The sequence below is a fragment of the Haemaphysalis longicornis genome, unplaced genomic scaffold, assembly GCF_048455015.1.
Source record: "Haemaphysalis longicornis isolate Haplotype H1 unplaced genomic scaffold, Haemaphysalis longicornis Haplotype H1 scaffold_1, whole genome shotgun sequence".
NCBI lineage: Eukaryota > Metazoa > Arthropoda > Arachnida > Ixodida > Ixodidae > Haemaphysalis > Haemaphysalis longicornis.
The window spans coordinates 159234738-159254975 of NW_027526203.1; the positions used below are offsets into that span (position 1 = coordinate 159234738).

The 20238-nt window shown below is 46.6% G+C and overlaps 2 protein-coding genes and 3 non-coding genes across 5 annotated transcripts; all 5 read left to right on the plus strand.

The window, feature by feature from the left end:
- Positions 1–9474: 9474 nt before the first annotated feature.
- Positions 9475–9546, plus strand: Trnaw-cca (transfer RNA tryptophan (anticodon CCA)). Its single transcript has one exon. It is a non-coding gene; the product is annotated as a tRNA-Trp (tRNA).
- A 289-nt stretch (positions 9547–9835) lies between these two features.
- Trnaw-cca (transfer RNA tryptophan (anticodon CCA)) lies at positions 9836–9907 on the plus strand. Its single transcript has one exon. It is a non-coding gene; the product is annotated as a tRNA-Trp (tRNA).
- A 333-nt stretch (positions 9908–10240) lies between these two features.
- On the plus strand, positions 10241–12768 carry LOC144166893 (uncharacterized). Its single transcript, XM_077696343.1, has one exon. It carries the CDS (start codon positions 10249–10251, stop codon positions 11455–11457), a length of 1209 nt encoding a protein of 402 aa, XP_077552469.1. The 5' UTR covers positions 10241–10248; the 3' UTR covers positions 11458–12768.
- A 590-nt stretch (positions 12769–13358) lies between these two features.
- On the plus strand, positions 13359–15161 carry LOC144166900 (uncharacterized). The gene has a single exon (XM_077696354.1). It carries the CDS (start codon positions 13555–13557, stop codon positions 15064–15066), a length of 1512 nt encoding a protein of 503 aa, XP_077552480.1. The 5' UTR covers positions 13359–13554; the 3' UTR covers positions 15067–15161.
- A 4-nt stretch (positions 15162–15165) lies between these two features.
- On the plus strand, positions 15166–15237 carry Trnaw-cca (transfer RNA tryptophan (anticodon CCA)). Its single transcript has one exon. It is a non-coding gene; the product is annotated as a tRNA-Trp (tRNA).
- Positions 15238–20238: the final 5001 nt, after the last annotated feature.

A 20238-nucleotide genomic window follows, 5' to 3' on the forward strand; every position in this document is an offset into this window, starting at 1 on the left:
GAACTTCAACTCCGTGCACCCCGCTTCCCGCAAGACGGCTGTTGTTAGCACGCTACTGCAGCGTGCGAAAAGATTGTGCTCGAAGCCCGAGGATGCGGCGGTGGACACGGCAAAGGTACGGGACAACCTGGCTAGCTGCGGTTACCCTAGGCACTTTAAAAACGCAACGGAACGCCAACTGACCCGACGGGGACAACTGGACGTGCCTCCTGCCCCGATGAAGCGAGCTCCTGTGCCCTACCTTCCAGGAACAAGTGAATGTTTGGCACGTATCCTACGGGAATATGACGTGCAGGTGGCCCACGTTCCAGCCAAAAAGATGCGCCATGAGCTCGTGAGAGTCGAGGACCGCTTGCCCAAGGAGCACTTCTCCGGTGTGGTATACGAGATACCTTGTGCAGACTGCAGTGGCATGTATATCGGGGAATCAGGAAATTATAAGAATCGTCTGCAGCAGTACGCACGTGACGTAAAGAATAAAAGCGTCCGCAACAATGCTTTAGCCGAACACGCCGTCGTGAATGACCACAAGATTGATTGGGACAATGCAAGAATCGTCGCTACAGAAAAAGTGACAGCATCACGGCTACATCTGGAATCACTAATCATTCAGACCACATCTAACACAGTCAAATGTAACGACGGAAATCTAAACCCGATCTACGCACTCTCTTTGCAGCGATTATTTAAGCCCACTTAAACGACCCACTTCTGGTGATGCATTTATTGTGAACAAGGCTTCCGTGCTGGAAGCCCAAACTTCAGTACGTTTTGTTTGGACTGGTCGGCGTCTCTTTTTCGTTCCTAATCCTACATAGGTGAAACTGGAAATTTTTAAAAGAATTCAATAGCACCAGAACGATGTCAAAAAAGGCAATGCAAGTTCAAATTCCCTTGGCGGATCATCACCTGGCTACTGACCACCCCATCGATTAGGATTCCGCAAGCATAATCGCATCAGAGAAGCGCCTGTCGACACGACTACTTTTAGAATCAGAGCATATTCAACCAACTAAAAACACGATTAACCGGTAGCGGGGTAATCTCCCCGAGATATACATGCGCAATCTGCGCCACCGAACCTATAGATAGTCGCGACCTTTCACCCGCTCTTCATTGTGAACAAGGGGCCAGTAGGGGCCCCAAGGCATCTTTATTTATTTGTTTTTGACCAGGTGAGTGCCTGCTTGTATTTCATCAATGAATCACCCTCCCCTGACGTGTTTTCGTCGAACCTTGGACTCTGTTAGGTGTCAGTGGGTTTACACAGCCAACTTGTGGGGACGCACATAAGCTCTTAACAAATGAGCTGCATAGTGGCTATGCACTAGCCATGGTTTTTATTAGTTGCCTTGATGTATATGATCTTCTGTCGCAGTGTTTTAGGTAGCTCACTCGCACATTATTCCTTTGTTTTTGGACATTGTGGAGTGTCCAATGATTATTCGTTCTATTTCTGATTTTTATTGCAACTGTAAATATGTCAGGAGTCCCGTAATGAGTTTCTGGGAGTAATAGAGCACTACTGTGTGCATGAAGGCAGTCTAAACAGAAAAATTGGCTGCCTTGCCTTTGCTTAGAGCGGCCATGCAGACAACCCACAAGTTCGGTTCATTCGACAGATTGCCTCGTTAGAATCATACTGACACAATTTTTAACGCGCACTTCACTCGAATAAGCTATATAATTAGGAAAAAGGGAATGGCCATGCGACCCACTAGCTCATTTCCCACAGCAGTACCTATGATGTCATATGTCCCCAGCTGTGCGATTGGCTGAGGCCGGCAAAAGCAAACGCAAATTGGGCAGGCCTTATAAGCATGCCGAACGAGCTATTTGCGCTTAAATGTAATGCATATTCATTTTACAGCAGTAAAAATGGGGCAGTAAACAATGAAAGTTACGAAAATACGCGTACACATACAAGTACCGATGCGCACTGCTGTTGGTACGGCGTGCACTATGCTTGTTTTAGCTGCACAGCACTCCGCCGCTTTGGAGTTGGCTTGCACGGCCCTGGCCGATTGGCATAGGCGATGTTGTCTTACGTGACCCTGTTTGTCGAGGATACCTCATGTTTCACAAAACCATTACTTTCTACAGTAACGAAAACAAGCCAGGTGCAGACGCGGTCAAAAACAAAGCAATGGCAAACAACGGTTTGTGGATGATTATGGTAGCTCCACCTGGGAGGACTGATGGCTAGCAAGGCTGCAGACCCGAGTGACGCAGTAGTTTGTTTGATTACATGCACTTATGGCTTCATTGCTGACATCCCAAAAACACACGATATGGTGGGAGAATCAGACTTTTAACCTAAATTAATTTCTCAGTGAATGAAGCGGTGGGGCACTATAAAACAGGAAATATTTCGAACGAAGCGAACTTCTATGTTGTCCGAATGGCCCCTTTAATGCACTGTATTGTATTTTTGGTTCCTGTAGTGATGTCACCATGAAGGAACCGCAGTAGACAAAGTTAATGTTAGCGCTTTACCATGCATTTTTTTTGTGTGTTTGATGGAAACAAATATAATACTCTAACCAAGGACTTTATCCGAAGCGTTCCCAACGTTTCGGAACCTACTTGGCTCCTTCGTTAGAACTGTCTATGTTTGACCAAGAGCAATAGTTCTACATATAAACAATTTTTTTGTTTGCTGCAGCGGATCAGAGGCTAGGGCACAAATAGGGGGTAGGACAGCTAGATATCTGTTCATCTTTCGCCGGCTTGCTTGGGTGTGACAACTGTATCTAGTTGTCAATTCCAATTTGTTGTGGTCAGTTTTTCTCAACTAAATTGTAGCTTTTTTAAAGATTATGGAAGGTTTTGTGGGCCTAAAGGGTTGCCGCATTGCATGTTTGGCCTATGTAGCGTTGAAAGCGGATATTTGCTTCAAAGTGGAATGTTGGCCTAGCATCATGGTCCTGTGGTTGCTGCTCACTTTCATTCATGCCATTATTTTTTATATTATCACTTAAAATTAAAAGTTAACCAATCTGCTGTCATTTTAATTTTGTCACCTGCTTTATACTTTCTTTTTTTTCAACTGTCTGTAAGGAGTGACAATTCGTCTTTTTATGATACCAAGGCATCGGGCTGTGCTAGTTGGTACATGTTTGAATGGATGAAAAACCAGCGGAAAACACAGGGTACGGAAGAGAACGACAGGATAAGCTTGTCCCTCTTTTAACTGTGTCCTGTGTTTACCGCTGGTTTTTCATCCATTCAATTTTCATGAATTTGTTGAACAGTGATTAGTTTAAGTGCTCAAGCAATTTTTGGCTTGAAGGTTCCCTATAGCATTTATATAAGTGCTCTCTGCTCTTTTTTTACCCAAGACCCCATTACCAGCCTTAATGAGATTGTCTTTTGTAGACATGAAGTTGAAATAAATATTTGTTTGCATTGCTTTGCATATTTTGAAAGAATTGCTTGCTCACTTTCTTTCAACCCTGTTTCTTAATCCTGCTTAAAGCATTTTTCCATGTTTATTTTTTTTCAGAACCAGGAAGGGTGCTCATCCTCGGTTCTTGCTGAAGCACCAGTATCTGTACTTCACACGTGAGCTTTGAACACGCAGTAATTATGGTATGAAACATTTTACCAGTATTAGCTTGCTTTGTAGATGTCAAAGCTCTCGACAGTGTAGTACATTGTCTGGTGTAGTGCACAATCTCTATAACAGCACCCGCTGGGTGCTGTTGTAGAGAATAATTTTGTGGCTGTAATACTTGAGATTATTCTAAAATGTACATCGATTACTAGTAAGAATAGCTCTCTAAATTGGTGGCCATTTTCCTGGTGGAGGCAGAAAGTGAAAATGCCCATGTGTGGAGATTTAAGTCCACAATAAATATCCCAAAGTTGCCAAAGCTAATCCAGAGCCCTCCTCGCGGTGCACTTAATATCCCATGTGCAGCTTTGTGTAAAAACAGCCAGAAATGTATGATCAATTTAAATTGATTTTAATGTTTCTAAATGCAAGTATTCTAAGTTTAAGCTGCCTTATTTAGTAAAATATTTTCTAACAATTGCATAGCTACCAAAGGTTTACAGAAAAGCTTTCATTGGTTATGCACCTTCTCAGCGAAACAAAAATGTCATTAAGAAAAGCAGAAAAAACCTAAATATCGAAAGTAGCAACACTAAAGCTGCTAATAAAAAAGATGCTAAACGTTTTATCGATAATATTGCTGATTTTATTTCTAGTCAACTCTAAAAAGGGCTATAGACGGGTTTGATGGTTCCCATGACGCACCTCGTAATACTAGACGAAACTAATGGGCACTGGCTGTTGGCTTTTCATTTGCAACATCGAAAAATGACCCCACATCCACCAGCAGGGACATAATGCAAGGCACCATGCACAAGCTAGACTCATGATAAAATACTGCTATAACAACAATGTCATCACATTTCAACCAGGGAACTCATATGCATTGTTCTGTGATGTTTGCAGTTCTTGGTATTGCTATGTGGGGTCATTTTTCATGAAGCAAAAAGAATAATGTAAAATAAAATAAGTGGCAGTGGCGACCCAACTTTTATGGGTAGAATAAAGCCACAGTACGTAGGGAAGTATACATATTGTATTTGGTCTGCCTTAATATTGAGCTTTTCTGCTCAGCTCAAGAATAAGGCACTAAACATTGCGAGTAGCTACCGTGATTGGAAGTTTGATGAAATGCTGAGAAGCCAAGGGTTTTAAGGTTCGAAGAACTTTTGTGCAGTTGATCTGTTGCACGCCTACTTGCTTTCACTGCATAACACATTTATGCTGTGCAGTGAAGCTCGAAGGATGTGCGCTGCAGTTTAGCAAAATGAACATAAAATTGAATTTTTAACACCGTTTCGAATAATCAACATTCTCTAATGATACAACTTCTGTACTGCGATTTGGCTGTAATATTAGACTTTATAAATGGATGTTTCAAAAATCGGTGGGTCAAAAAGTTCAAGTAAATTATCAGCTGACATTGAGCTTTAATGGAATGTCTCATAGAACGGAGCTTGGAAAGCACGAATGTTTCATACCGTAATTGTGTGTCATACTGTGCCATATGTGGCTGCACACCTGCAGCGCCATTTGTGAACCGAGGATGATGCACCCTTTGTGTACCCCTTTAGGTGGGTGCTTTTGCAGGAAAAGCTCCTACCTATGATATTTTGGGCAGAAAAGGGTGCTCCTGTGGCGAAAGAATCCAAGCACCCTAAAGGGTGTGCTTGGATTCTGGCGGTACTTGTCCGTGCTAAGCGCATGATATGGTTTGGACATTCCAAGCTCTAGCCCGCCGAACGCAAAGTAATGCCTTGACTCCAACGCGAGTGCTTTTATTAACAACTTTGATGACACCACTGTTGAGAATCGGTTGAAACGGAGCAGGCGACGCACGTCGGTGTTATATTTTTCTTCAGCGTGCGGCCGCAGTGGCACGAGCCGCGCGATCAGCCATGTTCGTGGCTATTTCAGTGTTGCCAAACGAAGAAATTGACAGCTAAACTTTTCAATGAATACCGGCTATAGGATGGGTCAAAGATAAATGTTCTTTATAGTTCAGACTGCTGTGTCCACCTCATTGCATTCGGAGGGAAGGAAGTTCATAATTGCTTGTATCTTAATATTTGGTATGTGCTTGGCTGTAAAGTTTTAAGGGAAGTTGCCAAAATGTTTATTAATAGACACCTCAATCATAGTTTATGGTTGTGAATTAGTTTTAGTCTCAGGATTCATGCACAGAATTTTGCAAACATTCTTGTTTCTTTTTTTGTGTTGCAACATTTACTGTCGATTGTAAAAGTTTGTTCGGAAAACGTGGTTTCATTCGGCTTGAGTGTCAAGATTTTTGACACAAAAGAAATTTTGCAATTTATGGTCAATAGAACTTATAAATGTGATTGTCTGCCTTTTAAAAAAGTTGTGACGACAAATACCAATACAAGTTCTCTACGGGTGCACATCACATGGGATATTGTTTTTGGAAGCTACCACCAGAAAACATGATTGCAATTGTAGTGGGGGTCCAGTTCTGTCTAGTTGTATCACTTGAATGCCAATGTGTAGTGAGCACACTGATAACGGTTTTCAGTGGTCCCTCTAGTGCACCAATGTTGTGATCGTCACGTGCATGAAATTGTGAAGTTCTATTATTTCTTCTTTTTTGGTTCAGACTACTACGTTTTTTTTGTGTGTGTCATGTCAAGTTAACCGATATTTCAAGATATCCGAGTTTGATGCCACGAGGGATCACTGTATATATAACTTAAAATTGTGGCATTAGTCATAAATTGTTGCATTTCATTTACTTACAGAGCCTCCAGACATACACCTGTCGCCATGAATTGCATTAGGACACCTTGGTGATAGGTCGCAAGCCTCCAAGGCTATGGTGATGACATGCGGAACACCATGGTACTGCGCATGCCATCACCTTTAAATAACGGTGTGAGGATGCTCAACACCCTTTATTTAGGGTGTTGAGCGTCCTCACCACCATTTAAGGGTGTTGAGCATCCTCAACACCTTTTTTTTGTTCTTACACCCTTTTTTCGTCTGTACACCCTTTTTTTGAGAAAACACCTTTTAAAGGTGTTAGCCATGGGACAAGGTTTTTACACCCTTTTCGGCCAAAAAGGGTGTAAAAAAGTTTAGTGTGAGTGAAGCCAGTATCGTTCAGTGACCATAGCTTAGTTTTATGCACGCTAGGAAAAAAGAAGACGAAAGCCCCCTTCAATTGGGATCTCTGGAAGTTCAACACCAAACTGCTTGATGACGAACTTTTTGTTAATAATGCAAAAGAATGCGTAGAAACACTGCTTACTTCCGACAATGAAAACGATATCGAAACGTGGGAACAGTTCAAGCAACAAATAAAAATGACTGCTATCGAAAGAGCATGCGCCTTACGGAGAGAAGAAAGAGCAAAAGAAAGGGAACTGATTGCTCAGCTCCAGTTTTTGTTAACAGTAGATAGCGCGCAACCAGGAACGTTCGCAAAACAAATAAAGAACGTGAAGGGTCAACTAGAGACGACGGATGAGCAGAGTTATAAAGGGGCAGTCGTACGCGCGCGCAATGAGCACTTGTGGTGCGGTGAAAAACCGAGTAAGCGTGCACTGGGAGACGAGAAAAGATATGCATCGAAGAACGAAATAAAACAAATTAGATATGGCAATGCCGTCTCGGACGACGTGAAAGTAATAGAACGGGCCTTTTTTGAATACTACAGCGAACTATTGGGACATAAAAGCCCTGCAGGGGTAGGGTACGACACTGACTTCTTGGCACTTATGCCAAAGTTAGAGGAAGAAGTCAAAGTCAGTCTCGAAGCACCGATAACAGTAACAGAGATAGAAAATGCAATCGATGAACTTAGCGTGGGGAAGACCCCGGGACCCGATGGTATTGGTGCAGCCTTCTACAAAACTTTTAAACGAGAAGTAGCAGAGGCCTTGCACAGGGTTATCACACAAGCGTATCAGTCAAAGCATGCCCCTCCTTCTTTCCGGCAAACACACATAGCAATACCGAAAAGCGACGATCCTGTTAAGCTGGAGAGTGTAACAGCTTATAGACCGATAAGCCTTGCAAACGTGGACTATAAGATTTTCATGAAGGTGCTGGCGCGCCGCCTACAGAGCGTAATAAAAGACATTGTAGGGCCTCACCAAACATGTGGGATTAAAGGGCGTTCAATCACAACTAACATTCATGTGACCAGAAGCATTTTAGAGTATTGCGATATGTTTGGAGGGAGAGTTGCAATGCTGCAACTCGATTTTGAGAAGGCATACGATCGCGTTGCGCATGACATCCTGTACTCCATTCTTGATCATGTGAATGTAGGCTCAGTCATCCTAGAAGGTGTAAAGATGGTTTACAACGAGACGTACACGAACATCATCGTGAATAAGAACCTTACGCAAAGGATCCGTGTAAGTTCTTCGGTCAAACAAGGTTGTCCTTTGGCGCCGTTGCTGTTTGCCATTTACCTGGAGCCTTTCTGTCGAAAAGTAATAAGTAATGAAGCAATTCATGGTTTCCGGCTGATGTCATCGGAAGTTAAAATTCTATGTTATGCTGATGACATCGCCGTCTTATGCGAAAGTGAAGAGGGTGTTCGTGAAGCTCTCCACGAAGCGATCCGGTTTTGCAAATTAACGGGTAGTGTAATCAATCTGGACAAATGCCTAGGATTTTGGCACGGGGAATGGGACAACCCACCGGCTTTGTGCGGTAACGTACGCTGGACTGTCACCCCAACAAAGTACTTGGGTGTGCCGCTTCAACATTACCGGGACACCAATGAATACTGGAAGAAAGAAGTCGAGCAAGTACAGACGAAAACCGGGAAATGGGGTGGTAGAGATTTTTCAGTTTTCACCCGGTCCACAGTGTGCAACATTTTTCTAGTTGCCAAAATATGGTATGTTCTGCAGGCACTTTGTATGTCTAGAGTGAACATTCAAAAAATACACAGGGTATTTGCGACCTTTATTTGGGGGTCAAATTGGGAGCGAATGAGCCGTACCAATCTCTTTCGGTCGGTTCATAGAGGGGGTCTAGGTCTCGTGCACTTGTTTTTCAGACAAATTGTATCCAGGTTTATATTTTTGCGGGATCAAAATGATTTGTTCTTGCGCACTGTTGGGCAAGTTACGCTGTGTGATGCACTGCCTGATTTTGTTGTTTCGTCGAGCAATGTTCGTCGACGGAGTCCTCGCGGTTATCTGCGGGAAGTTGCAGCAGCTTTTCAGTTTTTGAAGGTTCGCTTTTCCTTGCAGTATCTGAGTGTGAAAACTAAAAAGCAACTGTACAAGGACCTGATTGAGGTGTGCCTACCTGTGCCGTTGTATCGTTCCTTGTATCAGTCAAAGCCAGGACAAGACGTTCTGAAAAGGGTCAAGAAAATGCCTCTCCGGGCTTCCACCAAGACTTTCTTTTTTCAACTCCACAGTGGCACATTACCAGTAAAACCCTGGCTTCAGGAAAAGGGTATGTTCATTCCAGGAACTGTAAACTGCAGGGTATGCCCAAGGGCAGAAACAATAGAACATATATTCCTGGAGTGCCCTGACGCGGTGTTTCATTGGGACATCTTTCAACGCACATTGAAAAAAGAATTGCCGGTCTCACCATATGGTATTCGTTTTCTCCCAGTAAGCGATGGAAGCGGAGTCCCATATGACATGCTGATGTTGTTGAGCTTTCACAGTTTATGGAAACCAAGAATGGCTGATAGACATGCTGACGTGGACGGTCGATCTGCAAGAGACTATTTCATTGAAAGTGTTGTTCTGACCAGGGAAGTATACAAGGCACAAAGTGAGCCACCAGACTGGCTGCCTGTAATGGATCAATTGGTGTCATTGAAAAGATTTTAACCAAAGTGTGACCTCCGAGTGGAGGAGGTTCATTTTACTCAATGGCTGTATTTTGTTGTAATGCCAAGAAGGTAATAAAGAAAAAAAAAAGCCTCGGTGGCGCAATGGTAGCGCGTCTGACTCCAGATCAGAAGGTTGCGTGTTCGAATCACGCCCGGGTCAGTGCTCTTCTTTTTTCACTACTGAGATGTTGACCTGGGTTTTCACGGGCCCCATGCAGCTTAAAGATAAACGTTTTTCTTTAAGCTACATGCATCAACACTCCCAGTAAACCATGGTTGCGCGGAAAAGGAATGTCTGTTCCTCGTTCGGACAATTCCCCCTGCGTAATCAACCTGAAACTAGTGATCATTGCTTTGTTTTGAGCAGGGATGCGGTTTTTTTCTGGGATGTTTCATTCGTTCTTGTGAAACGCGAGGCTCATGTTGTTTTCCAAAGGGCTTGGCGTCCTGGCTCGGTGGCGCAATGGTAGCGCGTCTGACTCCAGATCAGAAGGTTGCGTGTTCGAATCACGTCCGGGTCAGTGCTCTTCTTTTTTCACTACTGAGATGTTGACCTGGGTTTTCACGGGCCCCATGCAGCTTAAACATAAACATTTTTCTTTAAGCTACATGCATCAACACTCCCAGTAAACCATGGTTGCGCGGAAAAGGAAAGTCTGTTCCTCGTTCGGACAATTCCCCCTGCGTAATCAACCTGAAACTAGTGATCATTGCTTTGTTTTGAGCAGGGATGCGGTTTTTTTCTGGGATGTTTCATTCGTTCTTGTGAAACGCGAGGCTCATGTTGTTTTCCAAAGGGCTTGACGTCCTGGCTCGGTGGCGCAGGATTCTACTTCCGGCTTCCGAGCGGAGCGGTCGCAGAATGTCTGGCTCCAGCAATGGGGCGTTTTCAGCGAGCCCTTCGGGCCGCGGTAACAGGTTTGAAGATGACTCCCAGGATTATGCTATCGTTTTGCCATCGCTGCCAACAGGACCAGTTGTTTTAAACACAGTTTTTTTTCATGCTGATATGAGGGGACGGCCTTATCACGTCGAAAATTTCCGTGACGCGCTCCTGCAACGAGGCCTGCTCGGCGAAGTGCTCGCTCTTGGACCGTACCAAATGAACCACGTTTGGGCTGCAACTTTCAAGACACCGGAGGCCGCGCAGAAAATGCTGACCGAGACCGAGATGGAAGTGAAAGGACGGAAATGCGTTGTTGTCAACCCGGGCAACCGAGACGTCCGTGTGAAGCTTCACTGGATGCTTCACCATGTACGAGATGACGACATCAGGGCAGCCTTCACTCCGTACGGCAATATTATCGAGGTGAGCCGGGAAAAGTGGCGCGTGGAAGGCTGCGGAAGCCAGTGCAGCATGACGCGTATAGCCGTGCTCAGGCTCAATGCTGGTGTGATGCCCGAGGACATCCCGCATGAACTAAGGATTGCCGGTGCCAAGGCGCTCGTTGTGGTGCCGGGCAGAGCTCCTCTTTGCCTACGGTGCCAACGTACAGGCCACATCAGGCGAGAGTGTCGCGTGCCGCGGTGCACCTCGTGCCGCCGCTTTGGACACGAAGCGGCTGAATGCGTAAAAACTTACGCGACTGCTGCCACGCGCACCGTCAACGAAGACAAGCGAGAGCTGTTTATGGACGAGGCTGACGCCGAGGAAATGGCCCTCGCAGTGAAGGACGATACGCCCACTGAGCCACCGCCCACCAAGCAACTCCACGACGACCGCGCTGCCTCCAGAAAAGCTGGAAGCAACGAAAACCATCAGCTTGAAACTGCACATCCACCGCTGTCTGACGAGGACGGAAAAGCGGAAAACGACACCTCTACCGCTTGCGCTGTTCCACCCGCGGTGGACCCCGAGCCCATGGACAACCAGGACGCCGGCGCAAGCAACACCTCGGCCAAGCGGCACCATGAAGGAAACACCAGTGACGGCCTGAGCACGGTGGCCGCGACTCCGGACGAGCCTCCGCCAAAATCGGCCCCGGGACGACGCCCATCTTTCAAGCCAAAGCCAACGATACCTCCAGACCGAAGAACCGCCGCGACACCCTGGGCGTCACAGCCACCATAGCTGCGAACGTCATGCACGCCCGGACAGACGGCCAAGTCGTTTGTGGGATACGGCGAACTGAACTTATGGTGCCGAGGTATGTGCAGCAGCCGGCGCCAAAAAACGAACAATACGCACGAGAGGACAGTTTCGAACGCCCAGCGTGGTGTTACCTGCCTCGACTGAAAGGTAAGCACCGTGAGGTCCGCTTGCTCTAGCTTTTATATGGCACTAAATCTGAAAAACAACCTACGCCTAGGCACGTTGAACGTGCGTGGATTGTCAGCGAAAAGGCGGCAGCATCAACTCAAACGCCTCCTCGTAGATAACAGCCTTGACGTGCTTGCGGTGGAAGAAACAAAAATCGAAAGCGAAGAGCAAACGGATCGCATGGTGCAGCTTTATAGTGCTTTCTACAGTGTATGCGTATCTCACGCGGTTGGCACGTCCGGTGGATGCGCATTATTTCTGAGTAAGTCTTCCGGCATTGATGTTGAGCACGTTGTGTCGGCCAGCGATGGCCGCCTGATTGTGTGCGATTTTCATTTTACCGGTTTGAAATGGAGAGTTGTATGCGTGTATGCCCCCACCCGATCTAATGACAGAAAGCAGTTTTTTGAAAGTGTTGAACCCTATCTTAAATCCGAAAGAAATGTCGTCCTGTTAGGTGATTTCAACTGCGTCTGTAAACCACCCGACAGAGTGTCGAATTCGCCCATCCGTGATACAAGTGCTTTGTTTCTTAATGGGATGTTACATGATCTACATTTCGAAGACGTGGGCTGTCTACTCTCGGGTGGGAAACCCATTGAGTACACCCACTTTCAAAGAGATAGCCATGCCAGGCTAGACCGGATATACGTAACCGCGGGTCTGGTGCCTTTCTGTTGTTGTTATGAAGTTAAACACATTAGCTTCAGCGATCACAGTTTAGTGATGCTAGATTTGGGGTACGGGAAAACAAAACACAAATTCAACTGGGCCTTATGGAAATTTAATGCAAAACTTCTCAAAGACGATGCGTTCGTTGGAAAAGTAAGAGAAAAACTTAAGGCTCTGTTAAACGTAGAGCAGAAAGACATTATACCAAATTGGGAAAACTTTAAGCAGGAAGTTAAAATGGACGCCATTGAAAGGGCTTGTGCACTAAGACATGACGAAAGGAAAAAAGAAAAGGAACTGCAGCTGCAGCTTGAACTTCTTTTAAGCATCGAAACAGCTCAGCCGGGGAAGTTCACCGATGCTATCAGAGAGGTGAAGGCGCAACTTGAACTGATAGATAACGAAAGATACAGAGGGGCTGTAATACGGGCACGAGCTGAAAAATTATGGTTAGGGGAAGCGCCAATGAAGCGTTCACTGGGCGAAGAAAAAAGATACGCAAGGCAGAACGAAATCGCAGCTATAGACTATCACGGCCAAGTTACCCATGACAGCGATACGATCAGTCAAGCGTTCCTAGAGCACTATCGCGAACTGCTAGGGAAGGGGCGGGACGTCGAAGATGGATTTACAAAGTGTTTTTTATCTGCGATGCCTAAGTTGGATGACGAGCTAAGAGAGCGTCTGGAAGGACCCATAAGCATATCAGAAATAGAGAAAGCCATCGATGAATTGAGTATGGGCAAATCCCCTGGACCAGATGGTTTAGGGGCTTGTTTTTACAAAGCATTCAAAGGTGAGCTAGCGATGATCCTTTACTACTTGTTAAAGGAAGCATATGAGAAAAAATGGCTGCCAAAATCGTTCAGACACTCGCACATTGTTCTTATTCCAAAGAGCGACGACCCCGCTAAATTATTGTCGGTGAAGGGCTTCCGCCCAATCAGTCTCACGAACGTTGATTACAAAATTCTTATGAAGGTTTTAGCAAGCAGGTTGCAATCAGCTATACCATATATTGTTGGGCCGCACCAAACGTGCGGAATAAATGGACGCTCTATTCAGACCAACATTCATGTGGCCAGGAGCATCCTAGAGTGCGTAGACGCTCTGGGTGGACAAGTCGCCGTACTACAACTTGACTTAGAAAAGGCGTTTGATCGCGTTACCCACAAAATCCTGTTTGATATCCTGGAGCATGTTAATGTAGGTGCTGTCATTTTAGAAGGCGTCAAAATGAGCTACTCCGATTGCTCAGCGAGTCTCATCATAAATAAGAAAATAACCAGTAGCTTCCAGATCCTGTCATCCGTGAAACAAGGGTGCCCCCTGGCACCTCTACTCTTCGCTCTGTACCTCGAGCCATTTTGTTTGAAGTTGCTCTACAATGACAGCGTGCACGGTTTCAAGCTTCATGAAAGTGAAGTCAAAATCCTTGCGTACGCCGACGACATTGCCCTTATCTGTACTGACAAAGAGAGTGTTTGTGAAGCCGTGAATGATGCCGTAATGTTTTGTAAGCAGACAGGAAGTGAAATTAACTGGGACAAAACTGCGGGGTTCTGGCACGGAGCGTGGGATAACACTCCAGCCTCATTCGCAAGGGCACAGTGGGCCACCATACCCTCAAAATACCTTGGCGTACCACTTGACCAGTACCGCGACACGAAAGAATACTGGGAAGCGGAGATAGAACGGGTGAGGGAAAAAACGGCTAAGTGGGGCGGTCGCGACTTATCGATGTTCGGACTTGCAACTGTGTGCAATTTGTTCTTGGTTGCAAAGATCTGGTATGTTCTTCAAGTGCTATACATGACAAGGGTTCATGTGCAAAAAATGCATAGGGTCTTTGCCGTATTTATATGGGGCTCCACGTGGGAGCGCACTAGCCGCACAAACCTTTTTCGTTCTGTCAGATGTGGCGGCTTGGGGTTGGTTCATTTGTTTGTGAGACAAGTTGTGTCGAGATTTGTTTTTCTACGCGACCAAAGCAATGACTTTTTACGTACTATGATCCAACTTAGGCTGTGTGATTCCTTGCCTGACTTTGTTGTGTCTTCTTATGTTACCAGGGGAACGACTGCAAGGGGATATTTACGAGAAGTGGTGCTGGCATACCAGTTCTTAAAAGCGCGATTTTCAATCGAATACCTCAGTGCTGTTACCCGCAAACGACTTTACAAAGACTTGATCGATGTGACAATGCCGGTGCCTCTGTACCGATCCCTACACTGTGCAGGCCCAGGACAAGATGTTTTAAAAAGAGTTAAAAAAATGCCCGTCCGGTCATCAACGAAATCTTTTTTCTTCCAACTTCACAGCGGCACCTTGCCAGTCAAACCTTGGCTACAAGAAAAAGGGTTGTTTGTCCCCTGGGGCATTGACTGCATTATCTGCCGTAAACCAGAGACTGTTGAACACATATTTCTTGACTGCAGTGACGCTTTTTTTCACTGGGACATCCTCCAGCGAACTTTAAAGAAAGATCTACCGATAACTCCTTACGGCATACGGTTTCTGCCGACAGAAAATGACGAAGGCGTGCCCCACGACATGTTTATTCTCCTCAGCCTGCACAGTCTGTGGAAAACGCGTATGGCAGTTCGTCACGCCGACGCCAACGCACGTCCGGCGAGGGAATACTTTAAAGAAAGCATCGCATTTATAAGAGATGTTTACAACTCCCAGAATGAGCCACCCTTGTGGATGAATGTACTGAACGAACTGGTAGCCCTTAAGCAGTTTTAACCCACACGCACTTGCCTGAGCTCGGCCAGTGCTTTTAAGCTTGTGTTGTGCAAAGGTTGTATTGCATGTTCTGTACCAAGCCGGTAATAAAGAAAAAAAAGCTCGGTGGCGCAATCGTAGCGCGTCTGACTCCAGATCAGAAGGTTGCGTGTTCGAATCACGTCCGGGTCAGTGCTCTTCTTTTTTCACTACTGAGATGTTGACCTGGGTTTTCACGGGCCCCATGCAGCTTAAAGATAAACGTTTTAAAACAAAGCTTTTTACCTCTACCCCCCAAGGGTTCTTTCGCGACCGTTGGTGTCACCAGAAAACCCCAGCGAACAAATAAAAGAATTTAATGGCACCCCCCGGGAATCGAACCTAGAAATAACAGACTAACAAAGCGAGAGCCCGTTGTCTTACCGATTTAGCTACAAGCACTTTTTTTTTCTTTATTGCCGGTCTTCGACAGTACAACAAAACACTTCAGGTACAGAGGTAAAACTAACAATGAGGCTGCCGTGCCATCATAGGCCGGCGTTGTCTTTTAAAATTCCCTAAGCGCCGTAAGAGGTTCAACCCTTGACAGCCACTCAGGTACTGTATTCTTTGCTTTTTGACATTCCACGAACAGAGAGACGTTTCTCTAAACATCTGTCGCGTCGGTCGCGCGTCTACATCACGATTGAGCCAGGCCATTCGCGAACGCCAAATACTGTGCAGGCCAAGCAACATGATAAGGTCAAATGGAACCCCGTCTTCACTGCCTATGCTCAAGAATCGTATGCCATGTGGGCTCAGAGGAAAGTCCTTTCGAAGTGTCCTTTGGAGGACATCCCACAGAAATACTGCTGCCCAACAGTGGAGGAAGACATGGTACACAGTTTTCGGCTGTTTGCAAATGGAACAGTCGGTTCCCCATGGCACAGAGATTCCCCTATCCTTCATCCAAGTCGCCACTGAAAGCGTACCAGTGTGTAATTTAAAGAAGAAGGACTTTGCTCCGGGTGACACTTCCATTCGCTTCACTCGTTTCAACACATCCTGCCCTGGCCCAGCACAGTATATTGCTCTATACAGTGGAACAGGGAATACTACATCGCACACATCCTTATACAATTTTTTCCGCGTTACATTGGCCAAATATTGCATCGAAAACCGGGCTAGCAAAAATTGGTATGACAAAACAATCTCTCTAAAATATCCATAAATACCCCCAGGCATGCTGCGTGAGTAAACCACAAATTCGGGTTCAGCACGCATTAGTCGAACTTGAATAACAGTGCGCAGAAAAGGGTCTTGTATATCGCGCAAAAACAAAAATCGGTTTACGAGTTGTCGTACAAACAGGTGCGTAAGCCCTAAACCCCCATCTCTGATTCTTCTAAACAAGTTGGTTCTACTACTCCTTTCCCAATTGGACCCCCAAACAAAAACAGCAAATACGCGATGTAGCTTCTGGACATTCAAGCGTGAACAATGCAGTACTTGCATAACAAACCAAATCTTTGCAACAAAAAAGAGATTACAAGTTGTGGCTTTCCCAAACACTGACAAACCAGTTGCTTTCAGTTTTGCCCCCTCTCCCTCAGTGCCTGCACCTGTCCGCGCCAATAAGGCTCACTGTCGCAATAATATTCTAAGGGGGCTCCCAAGTACTTTACCGGGGTGGTGACCCTGTTAACATTAGCATAAAAAGCCGGAGTGGACATCCATTCACCGTGCCAAAACCCCAGGCACTTTCCCCAGTTCACGGCACTGCCTGTGACCTCACCAAACCGCTTCACTGTTTCCACAGCGGACACAAGGCTTTCTTTATTCGAACACACGACAGCAATATCATCCGCATAGGCGAGCAGTTTAACCTCGGACTCTTGCAGTTTGAAACCTCGAATTGTACCATTCCCGATGATACTCAAGCACAGCGCCTCAATGTACACACAAAACAATAAGGGGCTGAGGGGGCATCCCTGGCGAACAGATCGTTGCACGTCGATGACCGCTCCCAAGTTCTTGTTAACTATCAATCGTGTAGTGCAATTCCTGTAAGCCAGAGCCACTCCCTCTCTTATAACCGAACCAACATTAATATACTCTAAAATACAGAACAAAATCTCGTGAGAAACGCAGTCAAAGGCTTTCTCCAAATCGAGCTGGAGAATCGCCACACCCGTGTGCATTGTATCGCAGCATTCAAGAATGCACCTAGCCTTATGTATGTTTGTAAAAATGTTGCGGCCCCTGATACCGCATGTCTGATACGGTCCAACAATTCGCTGGATTACTGTTTGTAGCCTTTTACCAAGAACCTTCATGAAAATTTTATAGTCCACATTTGTTAGAGAGATTGGCCTGTATGCCTTAACATTCCTAATTTTCCCGTATCGTCTGTTTTCGGTATTAATACTGTATGCGAAGTAGAATACGACGGCGGAAGCGTTTTAATTTCGTAAGCTTCATTGTGCAAGCCGGCTAGAACAGGAGATAACAAATGTTTAAACTGTTTATAGAAAGCCGCCACCAGTCCGTCGGGACCAGGTGCCTTGCCCGGATTCAAGTTGTCGATGGCACATTTGACTTCGTCTGCCGAAATGGGTTGTTCTAGCCATTCTTTTTCGTCATCTTCCAAACGAGGCAACACGTCAATAAAATCGCGCTTGAATTTTTCTACGTCTACCTCCCTGAAAGCGAACAGTGCTTGATAATATTCAAAGAACGCGCCCTCCACTTCATTTTTTTCGGAAGTTACTTGACCGTTCCTTTCTATCTCGTTAATCTGATTCCGACGGGCTTGCGTCTTTTCGATTCCTAACGCCCGTTTTGTGGGCATCTCACCAGCAGCCCAATGTTCCGCTCTCGCGCGCACAAGCGCTCCGCGATAGCGATCCTGATCAATTACCTCAAGCTTGTGCTTTATCTGCCTTATGTCTTCTTTAAACATGCCTGGGTTTTTGCTCTCCAGTGCTATTAACTTTTGAAGGTTTGCACGCAGCCCGTTTTCTTTCATTTTTTCTTCGTATTTAATACTGCTAGATCTTTCGATAGCTTTTATTTTGATGTCTTGTTTGCCTAATTCCCACCTTTCCCCGATTCGACTGTTATCCCCTTCAGCTATTTCCGTAATTTTTTCAGTAACAAAGCACATGAACAATTCGTCTTGTAACAGTTTCTCGTTCAATTTCCACAGCTCCCAGGAAAAAGGAGCTTTCTGTTGCTGCTTCCCAATTCTACATTTAACCATACATTGGTCTGAAAACGAAATAGGCTGTACGGTATAGCTGTGACACTTATGGACTAAATCCAGTGAAATATAAACCCTGTCCAGTCGTGCGTGGCTGCACCCCTGAAAATGAGTGAACCGCACATCCCTCGTACCCTCCAGGCATTCCCCGACATCCACCAAGTCGAATTCACTTACGATATCGCACAACACACTGGTGCTAGCATCTCTGTAGGCGCTCTTACTTGTTTTATCGTGGGACGACAGGACACAGTTGAAGTCTCCCATAACCATAAGCAGCCTTTCGGTGTTAGTGTGCTTCTTGAGACCTTCAAAAAATCCCACTCTAGCATCTAGCGCATTCGGCGCATACACACATATAATTCTAAACTCGGTAGAATTGAAACGATAATCGCACAACACGAGCCCCCTGATTGACATGAAGCCACCGCCTGGATTTCCAGGCCAGGTAGCTTTCTTACAAACAAGACACAACCCGCAGACGTTCCTACCGCGTGGCTTACACAAGCGTAGTAACGCGACGTGAAACGGCGCACCATGCCCTCGGTCTCCACCTGCCCTTCAACCTTCGTCTCTTGAACTGCGAGCACGTCGACGTCCTGTTCTAACAAGAGGCGGTAAACCTGGCTTTGCTTTCGTCTAGCAGCCATACCACGGACGTTTAAGGTTGCAACATTCAGGGAACCTTCCATTATCGTTTTGTTAAATGTTAGAGACCGCGGGCATGGTGCTTACCTTTTCGCGTCAGCGCCTTGCTAGACGCTTCCATCCGGCGCCTTGGACGCGGGGGGAGGCTGCTGTGTTGACGGCTTTGGTGGGCGTGCCCGTCCGTTCTCGACGTTAGGTCGTGGCTTGAAGGAAGGCCGCCATCCCGGGTTAGTTTTAAGCGGGGGCTCCTCGCTGCTGGCCGTGGTCCCTTTTTCCTCTCCTTCGTCCGACTTGTCCAGGCCGCACTTGGTGGTGCTCCCGGTGTTTGCCGATTCGCCAACATCCATCGACTTCTCACCGCTTGGTTCGGGATCGACGTGGTTGGGCTGGCGGTTATTTTCGCCTTCCACTTGGACCGCAGTATCAACCGCGGGGGGTTCCTCTAGGGTCTTCGGTTCGTTGCCGTCGGGAGGAGGTGGAACTCCTGGGGACGCCTCCGCAGTCTGTAGGTTCCCTGTGCCTTGTGCCGCTGCTTCCGCCTCGGCAACGTCCATCAAGTGCTCTGCGAAGTCTTCACCGCTCGCGGGTGCCGTAACATTGGCGTACGTGCGGACACATTGCGCATCCGCATGGCCGAAACGGCGACACCGGGAGCAGCGGGGCACCTTGCACTCACGGCGTACGTGACCAGTCCCCTTACAGCGCAAACACTGCATAGGTCTGCCTGGCGCTACCAAGAGGGCCAACTCCCCTCCGACCCGAATTTGGTGCGGCAAATCCTCCACCGTCACACCGGCTTTCAGCTTCAGCGTTACCGCTCGCGTCGTAGACCCCTTGTCAAGGACTCCCTGGACTCGCCATCGTTCTTTCGTTATCTCGGTGACCTTTCCAAATGGGGCGAGCGCCGTTCGGATGTCCTCGTCGTCAACACCGTGCAGCAGCCAGTGAAGCTTGAGCCTCACCTGCTGGTCTTGCGGGTCGATGACAAGACAACGGCGTCCCTCCACTTCCTGCTCACCGGCCGCGAGCATTTTCTTTGTAGCCTCCGCGTTCTTGAAGGTCACGGCCCACACGTAGGTTAATTTGGTACGCCCCCAAGGCGATCACGTCGGAGAGCGCACCAACACGGGCGAGCATGTCCCGGAAATCCTCGACACGGAACGGCCTGGCTTTCACGTCGCCGTGAAGAAACACTGTATTACACACAACCCGTCCTGTCGGCAGTTGAGGCAAAATAACTTGGTACTCGTTATCTTCTTTCGTTTCCATCCTGTTGCCGCGGCCAGCCTGGGCCGCTATCGCCG

Coding starts and splice junctions, on each gene's coding strand:
- LOC144166900 (XM_077696354.1), top strand. CDS start 13,555: ATGAGCTACTCCGATTGCTCAGCGAGTCTCATCATAAATAAGAAAATA.
- LOC144166893 (XM_077696343.1), top strand. CDS start 10,249: ATGTCTGGCTCCAGCAATGGGGCGTTTTCAGCGAGCCCTTCGGGCCGC.